This window comes from Acyrthosiphon pisum, chromosome X (assembly GCF_005508785.2).
Source record: "Acyrthosiphon pisum isolate AL4f chromosome X, pea_aphid_22Mar2018_4r6ur, whole genome shotgun sequence".
NCBI lineage: Eukaryota > Metazoa > Arthropoda > Insecta > Hemiptera > Aphididae > Acyrthosiphon > Acyrthosiphon pisum.
The window spans coordinates 56,295,797-56,317,411 of record NC_042493.1 but is presented as its reverse complement, the minus strand read 5'-3'; the positions used below and the strand labels follow the sequence as shown (position 1 = coordinate 56,317,411).

The window sequence follows — 21,615 nt, the reverse complement described above, 5'->3', positions numbered from 1 at the left end:
AATTATAATATTAACAATTAGAAATCCGCCAAATAAGAATTATAAAAAGAGTACACAAGAGTTTCTATCGGAAAACCACGTATAATGTATGTAGGTACTGCGCCGTAGTGACGTACCTACTACACAGAAATTTAAAATACGACAAACGAGAATTTATTTACAATAATTATGAATTAAACAATATCGAGTATACTAATATAACATTATGGTTTATATAGTATAATATTATATACCGTAATAGTACATTTGTATAGTAGGTAGTAGGTACCTATATTCAACGCAAATCTCCGAACAAAAAAATCGATTCGCGCCTAAAAATCTGAACATAAAAAAAAATGACAGCACGAGATCTATTTAGTTATGAAGTAAGCATTTGCCCTCTCTCGATTTTAAGAGCATCATGATGACCCAATGCTTGTAAAAAACATGTATATTTTTATAATTTTGAGAAAATAGGTAGGTAATATTATGATAAAAAAATATTGTGTATTGAAATATGATTGTCCCAATGATGATGATTAAGATTAAGAGGATGTCAGGGCCACTATTTGTTTTATCTCTCTCTGACCCATCCGCAACATATCAAATTTACGGTCAGCAGAACCAACTATGTTTTTACATTTAGGACCATTTTTACAATGTCCAGTTAAAGTTAAGTGACACTTACCGGACATTAAGAACGGCCCTTGTTATTAGAATGAATTCCTCTATTGTAGCATTATCAAACTCTAAATTAAGAACATTGTCTGAGTGGCTGAGTTTCTACGTTGGCTATTTTATGACATTATAACTATATGTAAGTTATGAGCGCGTAAATTATTATAGTTTAAAAATGCTTATTAATTGCATAAAAATTTAAATATCGTAAGAATTCTTGCGTAGCAACATTGGTAATACAGTTCTTAAGAGGACGCTACACCCGCATTTGTTGTAACTTGTAAATACAGTGTCAGACTGGCTCGAAAAGGCCCAGTCCGTGATTTGGAAAAAAGGCCTTCCAACAGGCAAATGGCAAATGTTTTGATCAACTAGCCCAGAAAAAAAACATCGCTTCGCTCGGAATCCAACTTTTATGTAAGTACTTACATAGACAATTTGTATTGAAAAAAAATTGTCTATGTAGGACGTAGGTAGATGAAAATTGGATTGCCATCTTGTATATTTATCATACAGCCATATAAGCACAAATACCTAACTAAATACGTAGGTAGGTACCCAACTAAAATTCAATCATTCATGTTATTAACTGCTTTTACTCTATTTTCAATATAGAATTTATATTGAGCATTATTATTTTAAAACCAATAGATAGATTATTTTCTTTACTCAAACACTAAAAAAGTCAAGAGGATATTATATTTCCCGTGGACAGACCCCACGTCAATGTTTTTTTACATTGGGGAGCAAAATGTCTAATGCTATACTGTCTCATTACTATACTAATTTCTAGTAATTATTTCTCCTATATAATAACCAATAGCAACCAGGGTTGATTTTACTAAACGTAAATTGTATATATTGCTCGTGGGTCAGAGAGAGAAATGGTGCCACTGACATTCTCAATAAATTATTAGTTGGAATTTAGAATATAATATAGACACTTGGGCATGTGTGTTGTTTGAAGGAACGCTATTATTAGGTGCAATAGATATTTTTAAGTACGAGCTATTATTGTTATTTGTTTATTCTTATGTCTTATCTGTCAAACAGAAAGGACGTGGAAGCACGTACTCAATATATTCATATACCAGTTACTATCTATCATTCCTGTATAATATTACAAACATATTTTGTAATTACTAATTTGTATGCATGTATATGTATCTACATAGGTACCTACTGTACAACAACAATATAATATCATAATCCCATATACGATATACTTACAACCTACCTATCTACCTACTTAATTTTATTTTTAAAATTTCTATTATTCATTATAAGTACAATAATTTACAACGCTAGTACCAAATATAAAAATCCTAAACACAAAACAAACACTTATAAGTCGTAATCATGACTTTCTAAAGTTCATAATATTTTCAGTATCTATTTTTAATCTATCACCTACCTAACAGTAGTAAACAGTGCTTTCAATAGGGGTAGTGGATTTGAGATTAAAAATAAAATCGGCAAAAACATAAAAGGGGCCTCGTGCAAAACTTATCTGAGAGTTGTGGCACTATCAGAACATTTTCTCTGTAATTTAGATGGGGCCCCTAAAGATGACACAAAATATAGATAGGTCCCGCTGGCATTTGCCTTCGAAAAAACCATAAACTCCGCCTAGGGACGGATTACGGTTATAATATGAGGGCCGAGGGGGGAAGCTATATTATATTCTTGGTGAAAATCTTTTACTTAAATAATTTTTTTTTTTTATTACAGAGTTATAGTTATTTGTATTTTGTAGTGTGGTAACAATTGACATAATATTACTTTATATTTATTAATAAGCTAACGATTATAAAATACGTTTTATTGAAAATATAGAATAATTATATAATATAATAATATAATACTAATTTTTTAACATAGATTTCTGATCAAATCGATGTTAAAAAAAACATTTATCGAGATTTCGCCTCTTGCACACTTTCTTATGACTTGTTCAAATGAAACATTGCAAATCAATTATTATAGATAATAAATCAATTAAATACGGTGGCGTAGCGAACTTTAAATCATATGGAAGCCAACATATTATTATGACCTTCCACATCCTACTCCAATTGATATGTACGATGCTCAAATAGGGAGGTGAGATATCACCCAAAATTAAGTTCAAAGACTGATCGTGCATGTTGGCTTTATGAGGTTATGGCCCACCACCACCCCCCAGAAACCAGAAGCAATTGCTTCTGAAAAACATGATTCGCTACGCCACTGATTAAATAAATATATTATGTTTTAACACGGTGAACACTGAACACAGATAGTCTGAGCTCTGAAGAATCGTGTGAGTGAGACGCCGTCATAATTATTAGTTCTGCGAATGTGCCTATATCATTGTTTTATTAGAGACCGGGCATCGTTCATTGAACGGTTTTATGATGCATCGCGTCGTTGGATGCGACGGTCTTATCTTATCGCAGCGGTGGATCTGGAAGCCCGTTCGATATAACGAGTTAAGTTTATATTTTTACATTATACTAGCTGTATCACGCGACTTTGTCCGGTAAAAAATGAACAGTGGCGCCCAAGTCCAAAATTTTACCTATGACACCTGCAAATAAAATGTTGACACCCACCTATTTCTTATAATTACCTTACCAAGTATAGGTTTTATGTTGTCTATTAAGGGTCACGCTACTGCCGTCAATTTTAGCTGAAAAGACTTACAATATTGACAAAATTCAAGTTGGTTAACGTTGTCCGACTTTGAGTCTGAAAAAAAATTTGAACTCACCAGAAAATTGTCTATAGATCCTACGAAGCACTTTGTAAAAACTAAATTTAATATTATTGTGAATTGTAATTGAAAACTTGAAAATATGAACTTTTTCGAATCATAATTAAAATTAAAATTAATATAAAAAAGGAAAAATGTTTCGTACAATCTACAGACATTTTTTTGCTCAATTAAAATATTTTTTCAGAATCAAAATCAGACAACGTTAACTAACTTTAATTCTGTCAAAACAACTGTACAACTGTATGTTTTTGTAAAATTAATGTAGTGAAATTTATATGGTTATCGAGTTATTTACATGTGCATGCGCGTACGAGAGAGGATACCCGCGTTCAATTTCACTCACACTAATAATCATTTACAACTAACACATAGATCCCGGGCGGCTATGACAAGAATGGAAGTTGCCTAAATGTTGCCCCTTAAATAATGACCGTAGTGTGGCCCCTTAAACAAATTTTCATAAAATAACAATAGAATGACAAAGGTCCACTAAAATCACTTATGACAATTGTCATAAGTAAATATATATTTTTGCGCCCCTGAACACACCTAAAATGCGGTGCGTACGTGTATCGGCGTATCTCGAATTTCGATAATAGATTAAGTCATAAAGCTAATAGGTAGGTACATTTGATAAATCTTGAATCGTGATTTTAACTAATTGTTATTGGTACCTACTAATGTAAAATTTAAACCTAAACTTTTTTGATAACGCAATTTATATAATTCAACCAGTCATGATATAAAAATAAAGTGATTGGTGTTTTCCATACAACTTTTACATATTTAATATCAAAAATCAAAACTATACAATATTACAAAATTTATTTTAATTTGTAGGTAGTTTATAATTTAGGCCAGTCTTCTGCCGTTAAGTGAGTAAACGATTATACAGTCTGTGCAATGTGCATACATATATTTTCTCGCAAACAACAAACGTTAGGGGTATATTTCAAACATAAAACATATTACAGTTCAATCTTCAGTTACTAAAATGTCAAATAACGGATAAAATTGAGGCTTCTTAAACAACAGGATTTGCAGTTTTTTTAAGTAACAATAAAAATGGAAATAATATATCACTCTGAGAAGCATTTAGAAGAACTTTGTGAAAAAAATCGTTAAATTATTTTAATGACACACCAAAAAATCGTAACCTGTAAAATACAATATACTCATCTCCACCCCCCCACTAAAAATCGATCGGCATGATGACACTTAGGAAAGTATTTGGAACAACTCAATGAAAAAAAATTGGAAAAAAGTTCAATAGTGTCGTCAGAAAATTGGTATATAAAACAGGCCTGTTCTTTTATATATACAAAGGATCTATAGACTTCATAAGTACATTATATAATTTTTAAAATGTTAACTTATTATGAATATTTTATTTTATGTAAAAAAACAAATTGGCATTATTAACCTACCCTGTATAGTATAAACGAAATTTGAAAGTTGTACCTATAATATTATGTATTAAATTGGCGTACCTAATATTGCCTTAATCTTAAATGTATGTATTATTGTCATAGTTTGTTTAAAAGTAATTTAAAATTATCTTCGATCACAGACATTCAGTGGTACATCCAGTGTTGGGTAAGTTACTTTACTCGTTACTTAGAGATAAATGTAATTAAGTTAATTTACTCGTTACTCAAATAAAATTGTAGTGAAATTACTTTACTTTTCAAATAGAAAAGTAACTCATTACTTTCTCGTTACAAAAAAAAAAAAATATTTTTTTTTTCAAATTTCTTGGCAATTATCATTTTGCAGGCTATAATGTAACTTTTTATAGAAATACATTACCTATGGTAAAAAGGTATAACATAAAAAATGTGTATAAAAAAAAAGAGGATGTACAGAATACATATTTACATAACAATATTACAATAGTAATTACTTATGAGTTATGACTATTAAAAAATAGTACTAATTAATTGTAGCTAGGTACTTATCAATAGTAATTAATCATTATATAGTTAAGTATATTATGTATTTGTGTCACAAACTGACAACATAAACCTATACTTATCTGTAGAGTGTCAACTGATCGACTGACACCAAATAAGGAATAATAGCACTCAATCTTGTATTTGTATTATTAAATATTATGTTTGTGAAAATAAGATCATAATACATAATATAGAACACAATACTAACTTATACAATTATAAAAATAAACAGTTTCTTATAAATGCCAAATGTCAAATGGCTATAATGATTTATAACGGTGTAATGTATAAATATTTCGATTCTATTAAATCATCAGAAATATAATGTTATAGGTATTCTAATGTCAATTCTAAATATAGTAATAACTAATAAGTATTTTCAAATTGAACAGTTTTTGTACAACACTAAATTATTTATAAAACCTGTATAGTTAATAGGAGCGTATATAACTCATTAGTCCACGCTATAATATATATCATTGGAAACGTTCTGCGAAACGTTCTGCAAAAAGTTCTACGGAATCAAATTAAATAATAATTTTTCTCGTGATTTACCGTGCAATTGGACGTGTCAAATGTCAAAACAATTGAAAACTGAATTGTGGCAAGTTAAAATTAAATATATAAGATTGATTGGTTAACATAATAATACGCACATTATACATATATATTTTTTTTTGGCAATAGGTAGGTACTTAATAATTCGAAACTGTAACGCGTTATTTTATAGAAATTACTTATCAAAAGTAATTTCCATTACATTTTCGTTTCTTGGATAAAATTCTAATGAAATTACGTAACGTGTTACAAGCAAAGTAACACCGTTACAGTAACGCGTTACTTCCGTTACGTTACTACCCAACACTGGGTACATCTTACATAAATACATATTTCGTATAGTTGGCATAGTTGAACGAATAAAAGATTTCGTTTCTATAATCTGAACGGTTCATTAGGAAATCAGGGACGTATTTACAAGGAGTTTCCTCCCCATTTTGTGTACACATGTTTGGCCTATACCGGTTGATTCTTTTATCAAACAACACTCATTATTTCAAAAAGTGTAAATTTTTTTGAAAATACTTTTTTACATAGTTTCAAGTCGCATATAAAACAACGTTATTATTAAAAAATTATATTTTTAAATATTTTTTATCCATATAAATTTTTAAGAAAAACGTTGTTTTATAAGCGACTTGAAACTATGTAAAAAAATTTACACTTTTTGAATTAATGAGTGTTCAATGATAAAATAATCACCCGATATAATTTTATATTATTATTGTACCGGAATATAAACATTTGTAATTATAATAAAGACGATTTTCCAATATTTTGTGGGCACCATATTGCAAAGTATAAACGATATATCATGTCATAATCATTAAACTTAATAAATTATCTTGTATTATATTAAGTCAAGCATTTGCCTAATACATTTCTTCAATCCTACCCGCGCCCTCCCAACACAACAGCCTGCAACAAGAGCGGCGCTGCGTCAAGCAAAATTACTGCCCTACGGCGTATAATATGTAGACCGCCATACGCCAGTTTACTACAAAATAATGGGTTACAAATTTTTTAAGAATATAGACCTCAAACACTTAATAAAAAAATTATGTAGGTATAACAAAAAATAACGGTTTATTGGAAAGTTCCATTATAATTTGTATTAGCTCATAATGTTACATTTCTTTCGACATAGCATATTCACTCATAAATTATCGATTTCTCATCTAACGATTTTATTATTTTGTTTCAATTCAAAAACGAATAACTGTAGATACTTGAAATGTTCACAAAAAGTTTATTTTATCATTTTATATACCCACACCATTTATTTTAGTTTTTTTCTATAAATGTCGATAAAAAAAAAGATTAAATATAAAATACAAGGTATACTTCATAAGTTGTTTTAATAGGTAGAAGTTTAAAAATATTAAACATAAGTAAGAATGATATTTTTTTATAAAAGTTGGTTTCTCATAATATTTATTTAGTGTGTGAATGCATAGCAATGATTTTGAGTAATAAAACAAATGTATCAATATCAACAAAAATTTATATTAATTAGTTAATAGTTATTATTAGCATTACAACGTTTTTAGGGACACCTGGCATAGTTACTTGGACACTTGGTTAGTTATAATATACTGATTGTGGAGCACTGATTATAAAGGCTGACCATTACACATGTATAGGTCACTATTAGACATCAAAAAACACTCAATCTGAGGTGCATTACAGTTTTATTTAGAGTTTTAGTACATTTTGCCATATAATAATTACATACATTTACTTATAATGTAGATAATACCTAAGAAATAACACATATTATGTTTTTTTTTATTAATAGTCTTTTTATTCATATCACGGTTAGTTGTTACTATTTTTTTTTTTAACAACATTATTAGCTTTTTATAAATGACAATAATACATTTCCTTATAATATGCTACTTGAAAATTATTCGATTGAAATAATACCAGCTTTTAACATTTCATAATTCATCGTAATTTAAATTAAAAGTTAGCATATTTGAAATTAATAATCTAGAAACATAATCAAATAAAAATTATGTTAACTGCAGTTACTCAAACAAAATGTGAAATATATTATGTGTGATTATAAAAGAATAATATAGGGATACAAATATAAAACAAAAGTTATTTAGAAAAATTAAATAAATACAACAAAAGATTAATAGAATTTATATAATAACATATATAACCAATTTAATAATGTATGTGTTTAAATATTTTATTTCACAATAATAAATAATTATCATAAATACTGTTGATTATAACTAATAAGGTCAGTCAAGATGCGATAAAAATAATGAGCGTCTTTTTGAAAATTGTATTTAAAGATATCTGGACGGATTTAGTTAAAAATAACTATAATAATAATTAAATATTTTTATATAAAATATGAAATATTTCAATAAACAAAATATATACAACTTCTCATTATTTTTCCACCTTTAACAATAACTAATACATAATGGAAGGTTAAGTACTTGCATGTATTGCATTAATTATCTTAACTAAACCTTATTACTTAACATGACTAGTAATATATTGTAATAAAAGGCACATATATTGTAATACTGTAGTCTGTATACATTTAGAATTAATACGTTTAGAATTGGAAAAAAAACATAAAATTATTAAACTAATATAATTATCTAAATAACAATAAGAAAAAAAGGTTAACAAGACAAGAATATAATTTTAAAAATAAACGTATAGTTTTAACTTAACTAAACTATTTAACAACAATACAAATATTCTACTATAAAATAAATTATTACAGGATTATAATTCATTACATATAGTGTCCATGAAGATTGGTGAGGGGTAATGTAAGTGTCATCACTAAACCACTATAAATTAGTAAACCTTCGATAAACATTATCATATATATATATATTTGGACGGATTATATAAATTAGTCTATTAGTTCCAACAAGGTTAGGTTTAATAACTATGGTATTATAAAAATGTATGTATACACAGTTTGATCGTAGCTAGTTGGGACGACATCTAACCATTTACATTAATGGACTCTGATGTAAACAATTAAAATAACATGTTATCTACAAAAAAAAAGTATTCAGAACCCCATGCACATCATAAATATCGACTGATATAGATAAAGAACAATCAGGAACTCGAGCTAATAAAACTAGTCAAACAATAATAAAATGTGAAAAATCATTTTTATGTTTTTCTTTGGTAAAACGTTCCAATCTTTCAGAAGAAAAATAAAGACTAACTTTTTTAAATGACCTAACTTGTTGATAGTTATTTAATGTTATATAAAAATGGTCTATCATTCCATCATTTAAAAAAATGAAACAAAAAACAATAAGATAACTTAGAGAGCCATTGTTTCATTTCTAACAAATTCAAACAATATTCTTGTACAATAATACATATCCTCGAATGTGCATTTACACACCTGACAATCTAATTATTGTTAAAATTATTCTGTATGAAAATTAAATATTAGTTATTAGATGGACATTCTTTCTTAAAGATATTAAAAATTAAGTATAGCAAACAATAGAATTTAAGGTGGAAAATATTGACAATTGGTGATTTAAATGACTTCAAGTGACAAACGTTTTTTTATCAAATCAATCAGAATATCTAAATATTGTTGAGTACTGTTGAGTGCTACTCTTGAATTTTGATGAGCAAACATGCCGCCACTGTTAACAATTTGTTCTAGTTTTGTCATTACATCAGTAACATCTGCTTTAGTTATACGTCTATCATTGACATTGACACAATTTGTATGTTCCAAAATTTTGTCGGTCGTTTGAAACAGTTGATCAGCCATCAAAGATAAATAATCTAAAAATTCAATAAGTATAATTTTATGAAAACTTACAGTATTTAAAAATGTACTCTTTAAGTTTTTTTGTTGGCCTATCGTTCCACTGATTTTTGTTTTGATAGTCAAATCATTACTACGATTTCTTGACTTTTCTAATGGTTTACTTGACGGACTCTTTAGATTCATTTCACTCACACTTCTGGTTAAAGAAGAGTTGTTACGACTGTAAATAATTCAATACTAATTTAATTTCAAATTTCAATTTAGACAAAATAAAAGGATTATATATTGTATACCTAGGTACAATAGGATTTATTCTGGAATGCATAGTTTGATTTGTTTTATTATTATGTAAATATGTGAAAAATTCTTCTGAACTAGAATCTTCATTATGTCCAATAATATTTAGAGCAGCTGAAAATTAATTTAAAATTAATAAATAATGTTTTTATGCAACTATAGGGTACTTTTTTACTAGTAGATTGTGAAGAAGTTGTACTTCTTCTACGTAAAAGATTTGATTTATTCATAATAATTTTATTTTGTGACGATATTGTTGGTCTCATAACTCGTACAGCTGTTGTGCTTTTCTTCCCACCATTGGTAGACTGACTGGCATCGCTCTCAGAATCACTCTAAATATTATATTTAATCAATTCATGTATTTCTATTTGGACATAGTATGTTTAATTAATATACTTGATCCAAAACGCTGACAGAACTACTTCTATGCATATTGCTGACAACAGTTTTTTTTGAAAAACTTTTAGAATTTGTTTTTGAATTATCCGAGCCTAGTATAAACAAAATATAAACATATTAGCTTTGATAAATAACATCATCAATCAAAATTAGTTTGAAATCACTTACCACTACCATTGAATGTATTATACGGTTGACAGTCTTTAATTGGAGTACTCGAAGACAAATCTATTAAAGAACAAACTCTGCGCATAGTCCCAACTCCATTTGTTTGTTTATCAACTACAAATATGAACATAAAATAAAATACATTAATTAAGATTGTAATATTATAATGATATACAGTTATTAAGTCTTAGGTTTATTGAGAGAGAGAGTAGGGAAAGTGATGCTAACAGCAGTTCCTGCTCCGTTCTCCAATACCATGAGGAAAAAAAATAAAAGATTTATTGAGAGAACACTGAAATTGAATATTACGCTGTTTCTGTCGTGACATACACATTAACATGGCTCAGCACAACCGATTTTGTGTTGTTATTGCTTGAGCCTATTTTAACCTTGATAGTAGGTCATCTCACGCTCATATTGAAGCCAGTAAAACAAAATTAGTTTTAGTAAATTCAAATTTGCTACGTTAGCAAGACAAGTAACAACACATCTAGGAGCCACAAGTTTCAACATTAACATATTTGGATTTTTCGTACGTAATATATAACAATAAATGTATTCCATACTTTCAAACTTTCAAGAGTATGACTCTTTGGTTAAGTTTAGTTAAAAAAGAGGTTCCTTTTTACATTTTACAAGGAAATATATTTCCTGTACATTGACCAAGTAGTTTTTAATTATTTTTTTTTTTTTTATCAAGATTAGCGTGTATTACTTTGACTTAATTTATTTTATTTTTAACCATTGATAAATTCTTCTTTCTTTAAAATAAAAAAAATGTTAAAATAATGTGGCCAGTGCACAAGAAAATTCTTCTTTATAAAAAGTTTTAAGTTATAATAATTCCCTTTGCCTTAAACTGAATTAGAGTTGTAATTGTGGATGTGCAGAAAAACTTTATTGATCAATATACCCGACCCAAACAGAAAACAAATTTTGGAATGGTGACCCCTTAAGCTTTTAAAGCTTAAAGGGATTAAAAACCAGTAATTTCTAAGGAGCTGAGTTTAAAAAATTTGTTTAGTAAATGAGTGCATGACACGCATGTGTATATGTGTAGTTAATTATTATTAGTGTGTATGATTGTAGGTTCAATTAGTAGAAAGTGTCAATTCCACACATGCACGCATCAAAACACTGTTGTGTTCTTAACAAATATTATTTTATGGTGCAGAAGAAAACTAGGATAGTCAGTGAATTGGCATAATATAGGTATAGATAGAAAATATAGAAATTAATCTAGGAAAAAACATTCCATACCTGATAAATGGTTGCGAACTGGTAATTTCGATGGAGATTTCCCATAATTTCTACTTAAATCACAAATACTTTGACTAGTTTTTAAATTGGAATGAGCTCCCAACTAAATTAAAATAATAAAATATAATAGTATCTTTTAGTTACAAAATAATTTATTCTACAGACGTTTTGTAAAGTTCTTCGAGTTTCTTCAATCCTTTGTTGAAGTTCTTCTCTTTTACTTTGAGATTCAATATTTGTATTCTGTTGTACAGTGGAACCATTATTGTTTCCTTTGTACTGAGAAGATAAACTTCTCTTACCTACAGATTTGACAAATAATTATAAGATAATTAAGCAAATTATTATTTAAATTATTTTAGTCAAAACTTACTTGGGAAATGGTATTGGTTGTCTTGAAAATCGGTTTCAGTACCACCAAGCGATTCAAAAGTATTCTTTAAAAATTGTTCTCGTTTTTCAATCATGTCTAATCTTTCAGTACTAAAACAAATAAATAATTTAACAAACTAATATTTAAAATTAAAATTTTAGTTTTATTACCTAGTTGAAAACATTGTTAAATTTTTATCTGAGTGATCAACACTTGGAGTTGAAGTATCATCATCATCATCATCACTTCCTTGGCTGCCAGACATTGAATGACTAGATAAATCAGTAAGCCCAGATGATAATAAACGATCTTTTTGTTTAATGGCTTTTGACTTTCTTTGAGACATTCTAAGAGCATCAGAATCTAATTTTGTAATTGTATAATCACTAAATAAAATAAAAAAAAAGTTTTCTATTGATTGATTGTTGTAAAGATAAATTATTTAAGAATTTACTTGATAAGATCATCGTTATTGGATGGATAATACAGAACAGTGTTTTTTATTTTCGCGTTACCAATCCATTCACTCTCAGAATCTTCTATATCACCATCATGATCATTACTTTCCAATTCCTAAACATTTTTCACACACACATTAATTCCTTATAGTTAAAATTTTAATAAAACTCATAATTACCTCATTTTTAAAGCTGCCTAATGAACTGTCGTCAGTTAAATTACGAATACGCTGAATATCTGACATGGTTTGTGAATTTGTCTTTTCAGATGTTAACTATATAATTGTATTAATGGTTATAAAATAGTAACAAAAAAAAATATTTAATATTGAATATGTTTTTTGGGAAGGGTGTTTCAGAATCAACATTTTTGTCACATGAGACATGACTAAAACATTTGTCGTATATATATATAATAAAAAATAGTGCTAGTTGAAATGAACCTAATTGCAAGTGTAAATGTAAATAAAAATAAATCCATTAAAAGTTGATATAATCGATATATATAAGACAAAAAATGTTTCCACCTTTGTCGTTTATACATTCCTAAATCGTTCATCCCATTTCGATGAAATTTTGTTCAGAGATAGATTAGACTACGGGGAAGGAGCTACATTTTGTTGCAAAAAAATTTAATTAATATGTCCAACCAGGGGAGGTCCTCAAAGGGTTATTGAATTCAAGCCACAGTTTCTCGGTGGACATATTTTTTGCATTATTTTTTTTCAGATGTATGTTTATAAATGGTTGTTATTGGTTTTAATATTAATTATTATTAGTAATTGCATTGTTTATTTTTTCTTATATTATTTCTTACAAATGTTTGGTTTTTTTTTTTATTAATCGGTGTAAGTTACAAAGTTAGGTTAGGATTTTGATTTAATTGATCGTATAACTTCGATACTTTAGAGTTAAATTATAAACTTACATACACACCACACGGGTCTGCAGTCTACCGCAGGTAGATTGCCTACCTAATAGTACACTGTATGCATAATAGCAAGCAAATCGCACGGATAACGCCCGTGGGTATGGCTATAAATTAAAATACAGTCGAATCCGCTTAATTGGGACTAGTTTTAACTATCGATTGTCTATCGATAGTTTCAAAAACTACCGAGTGATTTTTCAATTGAATAGATATTATTATTCATCGATTGTTTTAAAAATTATCGAGTAATTCACTCGATAGTTTTCTTTCAGTAGTTGCATACGTCTAGTACCAACTAGTTTTGACTATCGAGTTAAAAAAAAACAATCGAGTGATTTTTCGGTATTTTCGACTGAATTTACTTGATAATAATTTGGGATAGACATTTTAAAGGCAAAAATATAAAAAATTAAATAACCAGCCTTGATACTCGATAGTCGAATCTCGAATGACAACATTGACAACATCATGGCTAAATAGTAAATAATACATAACCTTACCTAAAAAGTAAAAATTTTGATAGTTCGATTAGTTTTCAATAGTTCGATAGTTTTTCGATAGTTCGATAGTTTTATAAAACAACCGAGTAATTAGATAGTTTAAACTATCGAGTACTTCGATAGTTTTCACTCGGTTGTGCCCATCACTAATCGGGCGGTGACCCATTTGTCCCCATTATCCCGACTGTCCCGATTAACTGAAGAATTTTACATATAATACATTCATTTGGGACTGTCATTAATGTCCCCATTAAGCAGGTGTCCCCATTAAGTGGCGTCCCCTTTAAGCGGATTCTACTGTATAATATAATTTACACTTAAAAAGACATTGCTTTCACAGCGTGTTACACACAAGAGGAGTTGAACAATCATAAAACCCGAGCAATAGTCGTCTCAGCTAATATTATATATTAACGAATAATATTAAAAATATAAATGAATATTATGAGTCTAATATAAATCACCACACTTGAAATTGGTTACCTCTGCACATTGATGGGTAGTTACAATGAAAGACCTTAATATCATTAATTTAAATTAAGTATACCTGAAAAACCCAATAGATATCTACCACATAAGGTTTTCATCAAAACCCTAAAATATATTCCATTACAATATTATTGTTACAACACTTACATGAGCTAAGGTATTTTCTTCAAAATCATGTGGAACAAATACAGGAGGCATACGCATTGTCTAAAAAAATAACAATCAAATTGTAAATAGTACATATATTTTTTTGTTTTATTTGTTGGAAATTAGTAATGAATGTATTTTAATTGCATACATTAATTACTATGAATATATTAAAAAATTAATAAAATTGTATTGATTTACCTTTTTTGGTACTATTAATGACTCTTTTTGACTTTCAGGGTAAATGGATCTGCTAGTTTCAGTACCACTGTCTACAGAGCTATCGTCTTTGAAACAATCAGAGTCATCTTTATTAATAGGTAGTTGCAAAATACTACTAGGTTCTGATGAACTAGTTGCTCGTTGAGCCCATTGTCCTTTGGGGGCGTTTATTTGATTTTGAGAAGTGTTTAATAATGTATTAGTTGGAATATCATCAGATACTTGGTTTTTAGCCCATAATGGTAGTTGGTGGCCATCTCTATTAGATAAAAATGATTATATACTAAGCAATACATTAAGCAAAAATTGCCACTTACGCAGGAATACTAAATGTATTTGTCTCATTTTCTTCAACTTTTTTATGTACAAATGATATAGTATCATTTTCAGTAATCGAAACTGGAACAGGTCTAAAATGTAAATTATAATACATCATTACAATATTTATGTAAGTTATCATCTCTTATTACTAATTAACTCAACAGAATTTTAATAAAAAAAATATTTTATTGAAATTTAGAATGTATTTTTTTAAACAAAATGTATTGCAGTTTAATTTTAAAGTGTATTTGCAATACATCACACATAATTATAATATAACATAATTTACCTTTCAATTCTAGATATTTGTTTTTTATTGGAATTAGCATGTTTGACCATGTCAGATGGCATTCGCCAAACAAATATGCAACCATCACCACTAGCTGATATTAAATGTTTACTATCATTAGTAAACCTTAATCCAGTAACTAGTTCTGAATGACCATACATAGTAGCCAAACATTCTCCGGCAACAAAATCATATACACATAGAGTTTTGTCAGTGCAACTAGTAGCAATGAATGATCCGCTTCTATCTAATACTACCTACTCAATACAAGTTTTAAATAATACATAATTTATGTTTAAGTAACAAAAATACAATGATTACTTTGATAAGTGAGCCTTCATCCCCTACAGAACCTTTAAATGTTTTTATGTGTTTTCCAGATGTTGTATTGTATACTCTAATATTTCGATCTTGACATGCAGTCATAATATGTTTCTGTTTAGGGTCCACTTCCATATCATAAAATGTGGTTTTTCCTGACACATAATGATCATGTACAAAACTTCCTTGGTTCTTATCGCCTGACTGAAATAAGCGAATAATATATTGATATTAAATTTATTAAAACAGGGTAATATGCACAACAATCAGTTTCATGTTTAATTAACCTCATTGAAATTTCGAAATATAATTGATTTGTCAGCTCCACAAGAAACCATTTGAAGTTTATTGTGAGAGTTTATAAACCGAACAGCAGTTATTGATGAAGAATGATCATCTAATGTTTGTGTAAAATCATATCCCTGCAAAAAATATACATTGTTTTTATTAATAAAGTTTGTTCAAAAGAACCATTGTTTTAATGAAAGTTACTTATTACTATTATTAGTTACTAACTTTATTAACATTAAATACATGTATCAATCTATCTCTTGAAGCTGAAGCAAATAACTTGATCTTGTCACTGTACTTGGTATAATCTAAGTACAACACTTCAGCGTCATGGGCCTCAATTAAACAAACCTGCCGTAAAGTCTTCAAATCATGAACCCTATTAAATTTACAAAAATTAAAGCTCATGTCACACTTTAAAAGATATTTATATCACATTATACAGAGATTTTAATTTAAAATTTTGTTTTCACAATAATATAAAATAAAATATATATCCCTCAAAAATTTAAAAAATAGATGTTAATTAAAATTAGATTGATGATATATATTTTTTTTTTTATTAGTAAAAACAGCAAATTTACAATTTGTATATAACTTTATAAACATTATAATACAATAAGTAATAATAAAATGTGATTCAAAACAGGAGAATGCCTTTTTGGCAACATCTCTATGAACTTAATATTAGAAACAAATAATGATTGAGTTAAACAAAATCAAAAGATTATAACAAAGTTAATTAAACTTCAACATTCATATTACCTTATGTTACCAGAACGATCACCAGATGCAAGATGTACACCATCAGGACTAATTCTTATCGCTCGAACACCATTTCGTCCATCGTATGATGATGAATCATTTTTATCAACTAAATTTAATTCTGTATTCTTGATAAAATTTAGCTCTGGATCAATGTAAATTATTTTAAGAAGTTCCTAAAAAGTTGAAAATTAACAATTTTAGTTATATCATTAAAGTTAAATTTATTATTCACGCTTACATTACTGTAGATATTCTTTTGATAAAGAGATTTTCTATCACATTCTATTCTGTCTAGATTCCAAACTCTAATGGTATCATCACTTGAGCAGGTTATAAATGAATTTTTTGGAATTTGTAAATCATGCTCTAATGCAGGATACATCTCTACTCCCCAAATACACGCCGAATGAAATAGAAAGGAATTTGATTTTCCCACCTGATTGAAAACATTTTGGATGAGATATAAAAAAAAAAACATATATGATAGTGCACTTACCCTTTTAATATCTTTAACATCCCATACATATAAACTATGATCATTATAAACACAGGTGACCTTCATATTAGTTTCATCATAAGCAAGTGCTATTGCATCAGGATACTTCGCATTTGGTGGAATATTGGCCATATGACTAAATAAATAAGATTATTTTAAAGTAAGAAACAAAATTAATTTGTAAAGATTATTACCTTATATCATGTCCTTGAGCTACGTCAACGCCTAAATAATGAGTTCGAGGTAAGGTAGTTACAAATTGCAGAGTTCCTGGATTGAAACACCTTACAATACCTTCAGCGCATCCAACAAAAATGAACTGATTACCAATGGCCATGCAGTTGGCACTAGTAGTCTAAAAATAATTTAATTAAATAATGACTGTAAATATATTAATATCATTTATAATTACTTTTAATTCAACCCATCTATCTAACAATCTACGGTTATTAAATTCACACAATAACCCAGATTTTGTTATTGCATAGGTGTAATCTTTAAGTTCACCATGTCCGCAACAAACATCAATAAAATCATTATTCCGTTGCTCTCCTAAAATAGCTGACCGACCCATTAGTGGTACTGGTTCTTTGTACTAAAATCATAAGAAATAATGACAACATTTTAATTTATAACTAAATAATTATAAACCTTTAACTTACTGTAACTGATCTAGAAGACTGCAAGTACCAAAATTTGACATGTCTATTGCCAATTGTTATAAAGTTACCATTATCTGAGAACGCAATAGCTTTAATTTTAGCAGACACTTTGTTAGATGCATACTTCAAATTTAATTTCCATTCCCAAACATTCACAATCATATCATGTTGTGATCCTACAGAAACTAAATATTTTTGATTGGGAGAAAAAGCCTACAAATGAAAAATTATTTGAAAATTGTAATAACCTAATTTTATAAAATAGTGGTTCTTAATCAAATTTAAAACTTACCACACAATTTATTCCATATTTATGGCCTGGGAATTCAGCTATTTGAGAAAAATCTGCCATATCCCAAACCCTAACATTCGACTGATGACCGCATTCCCCAGTACCAAGATATCTTCCATCAGATGAAAATGTTAAACATGTTATTGACTTTCTACAAATGTTAGACAAATGTGTTTCGGTACCCAAAACTGGATTGTGAAATACCACAGTACATCTAAAAATAATTATAAGCACAATCAGGAATAAATAAAAATGTATAATTTAATTTAATTTAATGTAACAGAAGTACAATGCATACATTTAAAATTATATAAATACAAGTTGTATGATAAACCTACATCTAATAACATTAAAATCCGATTTGAAATTTACCACAAAAATAAAATAATTGAATTATAATAGATTGCTTAGTAGAAATTTAGAAGTATAAAATATTTTAAATTCAGAATAAAGCTACAAATATATTGATTTTAATATATACAATGTGTTTTTTGGTATAACTTAAAAAAATTACCATATTATGTATATTAGCACTTTCTACACATGGTACAATTTTCAAAATATATTGATTTTTTTCAAGCTATGTATAGACATTTGAAATGTATGAATTTTAGATTCTGAGCAGAGCAACTGATGTATTGATTTTACAATGTATTAAAAAAAATTGTATTTGTGTCTGTGTAAGTCTGTGTACATGACTAGTCGTTGAACTAATGCTCCGGTTTTCAACTTCTGTATCTATACCGGTGGGAAAGTGAATCTAGTTGGTGCATTCACTCGGTCAAAAAACTTGAAAATGTAATACAAGATTACTCGAAAGTTGCTGTAGGTGGAAATTAAAAAAAAATCCACATTTATTTTAAAAAGTACCTATCTGAAGTTAGAATTTTGAAAAAATTCATAAAAATAATGAAAATGTGCAAATTATTTTGAGTTATAAATTCATAATTTTTCATGTGTGTCTATATTTATAAAAAAAAATTCTCTAGTGGAAAGTCAAATTAAATTTTTATGAGCGTTTAAAATTTTAATCGTACAACATTGGATTTTCACTCGATTTCTCATAAAGTAATTAGACGGTGTTTGTGAAAAAGGGCACAAGTCCGTTTTTAAAAATTAAATGGCTATCTCATTTTCAATAATATTATCAATCGAGTTGGCCAAATATCAGTGCCACCAGTCAATCCGGTGTAAAATAATTTTCAAAACAAAAGTATGATATTTAATTTTTAAAAAGGGATTTGAACCCTTTTCCACAAATAACGTCCAATGTTATTTTACTATTTTGTTGTAATTCAAAAACGAGCATAGTTTTTTTTTTAAACTTTTAACTCTTAACTTATTTTCAGTCAGTTTCCCCCAGTGGCATATTTAAGTTTTTGTCAAGGAGGGGAAATTATTTTATCCAGTAACCCCACTTTTAAAGCTAGAGGCCTTAAGTTAGGACTCCGATAAATTTTACATAATTTGATACCCCTTAGATTTCCTTTGATCCCCTCCGTAAATACGCCACTGGGGTCCCCCCCTTATGATTTGATCAACTCAATATTTTCGCGGCTTTTACAGTTTTACACGGTTACTTGCCGTGCCAATCCGGCCCTGCACGCAGATATTAATACGGAACATTTCCGCTCAAAAAGCTCAAGCTTCGAAGAAACAAAATAAGATGACGGATTATTTTGTATAGTATGTATGTTTGTATTATTTTTGTATGAAAATATGTACACACATTGTAAAATAATTATATAAGTTTATAACTGATTTTCTGTAAACCGTCTATTCGATTATCCGTCATAGTCCCGGTTAGTAGAATTTCTACTGTACCTAAATATAATAGTATAAAATATCCTAGGCTGACAAATCTTCTCTGCTCAGAACCGTTTTTCATATACAATGATATTATATTCAAAATTAAAACCATTCATTACAGTGGCCCACTTGTAACCTACTGTACAGCAGAGCGCCACTCACCCACCCGTTTTTTTTAGTTTTGTTTTATACATTTTGTTCAAACTTAAAACAAATTTCACTCGGTCAAAAACCTTGAAAATTTAATACAAGGTTCCTCATAAGCTGTTCTAATAAGATATAACAATTCAAAAATGTTTAAAATAGATGGTCACAGTATAAATTTATGATTTTAAGAAGATTCGATACCGTGATTTTCTGTTTTCGTCTAACACACAGTGTACATAGTATTTTAGACGTGTTTTTTGCCAAACATACCAATTGATCTAATGAAGTGATAAGAATTCTGAAAACAGATTTGAATTCGTCATCAAGTCTACTTGAAATCGACTTTCCCATATTTTTTTATATTATCCCCAAATTCCTAAAAATGTCATATTAAAAGGAGTATTATAAATTGTTGTATTTCAATTTTCGGGGAAGTTAAAATCAAAAAATCAAAAATGTGGGAAAGTCAATTTCAAGTAGACTTGGCAACAAATTCAAATCGGTTTTTAGAATTCTTATGGCTTCGTTAGATTAATTGGTATGTTTGGCAAAGAACCGTTTAAAATCCTATGTCAACCAAAACAGAAAATCACGGTATCGAATCCCCTTTAGTAATTTACTTACCTATATTAACAATGTTATAAAGTAGTTACTTAGTTTATATTAAATATTTTTAATTTAATTTGATTATTATAATTATTTTATCGGGAGCGCGGGCACGACTGCTTGAGTTTGTACAGTACAAGTTGTACGTCTAGACATATTCAGATATTCTCTTATTCGTGATAATTCATCCAACATTATTTTTCAATACCAATTACCGACCGTTATTTAGATAACCATTAATTAAAAACTTTTATAATAATACTGATAAATCAAACTACCTACAAAGATTTTGATGAGAGTTAAAAAAAAACGAAACATAATGATTTTATACTTATAATACTTTGTCTTACTAATATTTTTTCATGATTTATGTTTTAAAAATAATATTATAATAATTATAGTTCTTGTAATATTGTGATAAAAAAAAAATAACTGAAATGAATAAATTGTAATTATTTAAGTTATTAAAATAAAATAAAATGGGTAAGCGTATATTACTTATTTTTTAAGTCATGCATTATAAGTAATAAGTTATTACTAATAACCAATTATAGGGGCTTCTAATATTTGTATATTTTTTCTGATAAATTTTTCATGGTCTAAATATCTCAAAGGAACACACAACACAAAAAAAAACAATATTTTAGTTTG

General features: G+C 28.2%; 1 protein-coding gene across 1 annotated transcript in view; it reads right to left on the bottom strand.

The window, feature by feature from the left end:
- Positions 1–8,695: 8,695 nt before the first annotated feature.
- LOC100166454 (mitogen-activated protein kinase-binding protein 1) overlaps positions 8,696–21,615 on the bottom strand; it is an 18,979-nt gene continuing 6,059 nt past the window's right edge. The window contains exons 4-29 of the mRNA XM_029487347.1: positions 18,403–18,616; positions 18,111–18,323; positions 17,861–18,043; positions 17,643–17,803; positions 17,449–17,584; positions 17,191–17,388; positions 16,950–17,125; positions 16,410–16,563; positions 16,181–16,315; positions 15,894–16,097; positions 15,573–15,829; positions 15,280–15,372; positions 14,942–15,221; positions 14,741–14,800; positions 12,853–12,948; positions 12,670–12,788; positions 12,386–12,601; positions 12,216–12,325; positions 12,008–12,144; positions 11,843–11,945; positions 10,583–10,696; positions 10,412–10,506; positions 10,188–10,347; positions 10,009–10,126; positions 9,784–9,935; positions 8,696–9,729 (exon numbers count right to left, since the gene is read on the bottom strand). Coding sequence (XP_029343207.1) covers positions 9,473–9,729; positions 9,784–9,935; positions 10,009–10,126; positions 10,188–10,347; positions 10,412–10,506; positions 10,583–10,696; positions 11,843–11,945; positions 12,008–12,144; positions 12,216–12,325; positions 12,386–12,601; positions 12,670–12,788; positions 12,853–12,948; positions 14,741–14,800; positions 14,942–15,221; positions 15,280–15,372; positions 15,573–15,829; positions 15,894–16,097; positions 16,181–16,315; positions 16,410–16,563; positions 16,950–17,125; positions 17,191–17,388; positions 17,449–17,584; positions 17,643–17,803; positions 17,861–18,043; positions 18,111–18,323; positions 18,403–18,616 — 4,141 coding nt within the window. The 3' untranslated portion in view covers positions 8,696–9,472. The remainder of the gene's footprint in view (positions 9,730–9,783; positions 9,936–10,008; positions 10,127–10,187; positions 10,348–10,411; positions 10,507–10,582; positions 10,697–11,842; positions 11,946–12,007; positions 12,145–12,215; positions 12,326–12,385; positions 12,602–12,669; positions 12,789–12,852; positions 12,949–14,740; positions 14,801–14,941; positions 15,222–15,279; positions 15,373–15,572; positions 15,830–15,893; positions 16,098–16,180; positions 16,316–16,409; positions 16,564–16,949; positions 17,126–17,190; positions 17,389–17,448; positions 17,585–17,642; positions 17,804–17,860; positions 18,044–18,110; positions 18,324–18,402; positions 18,617–21,615) is intronic.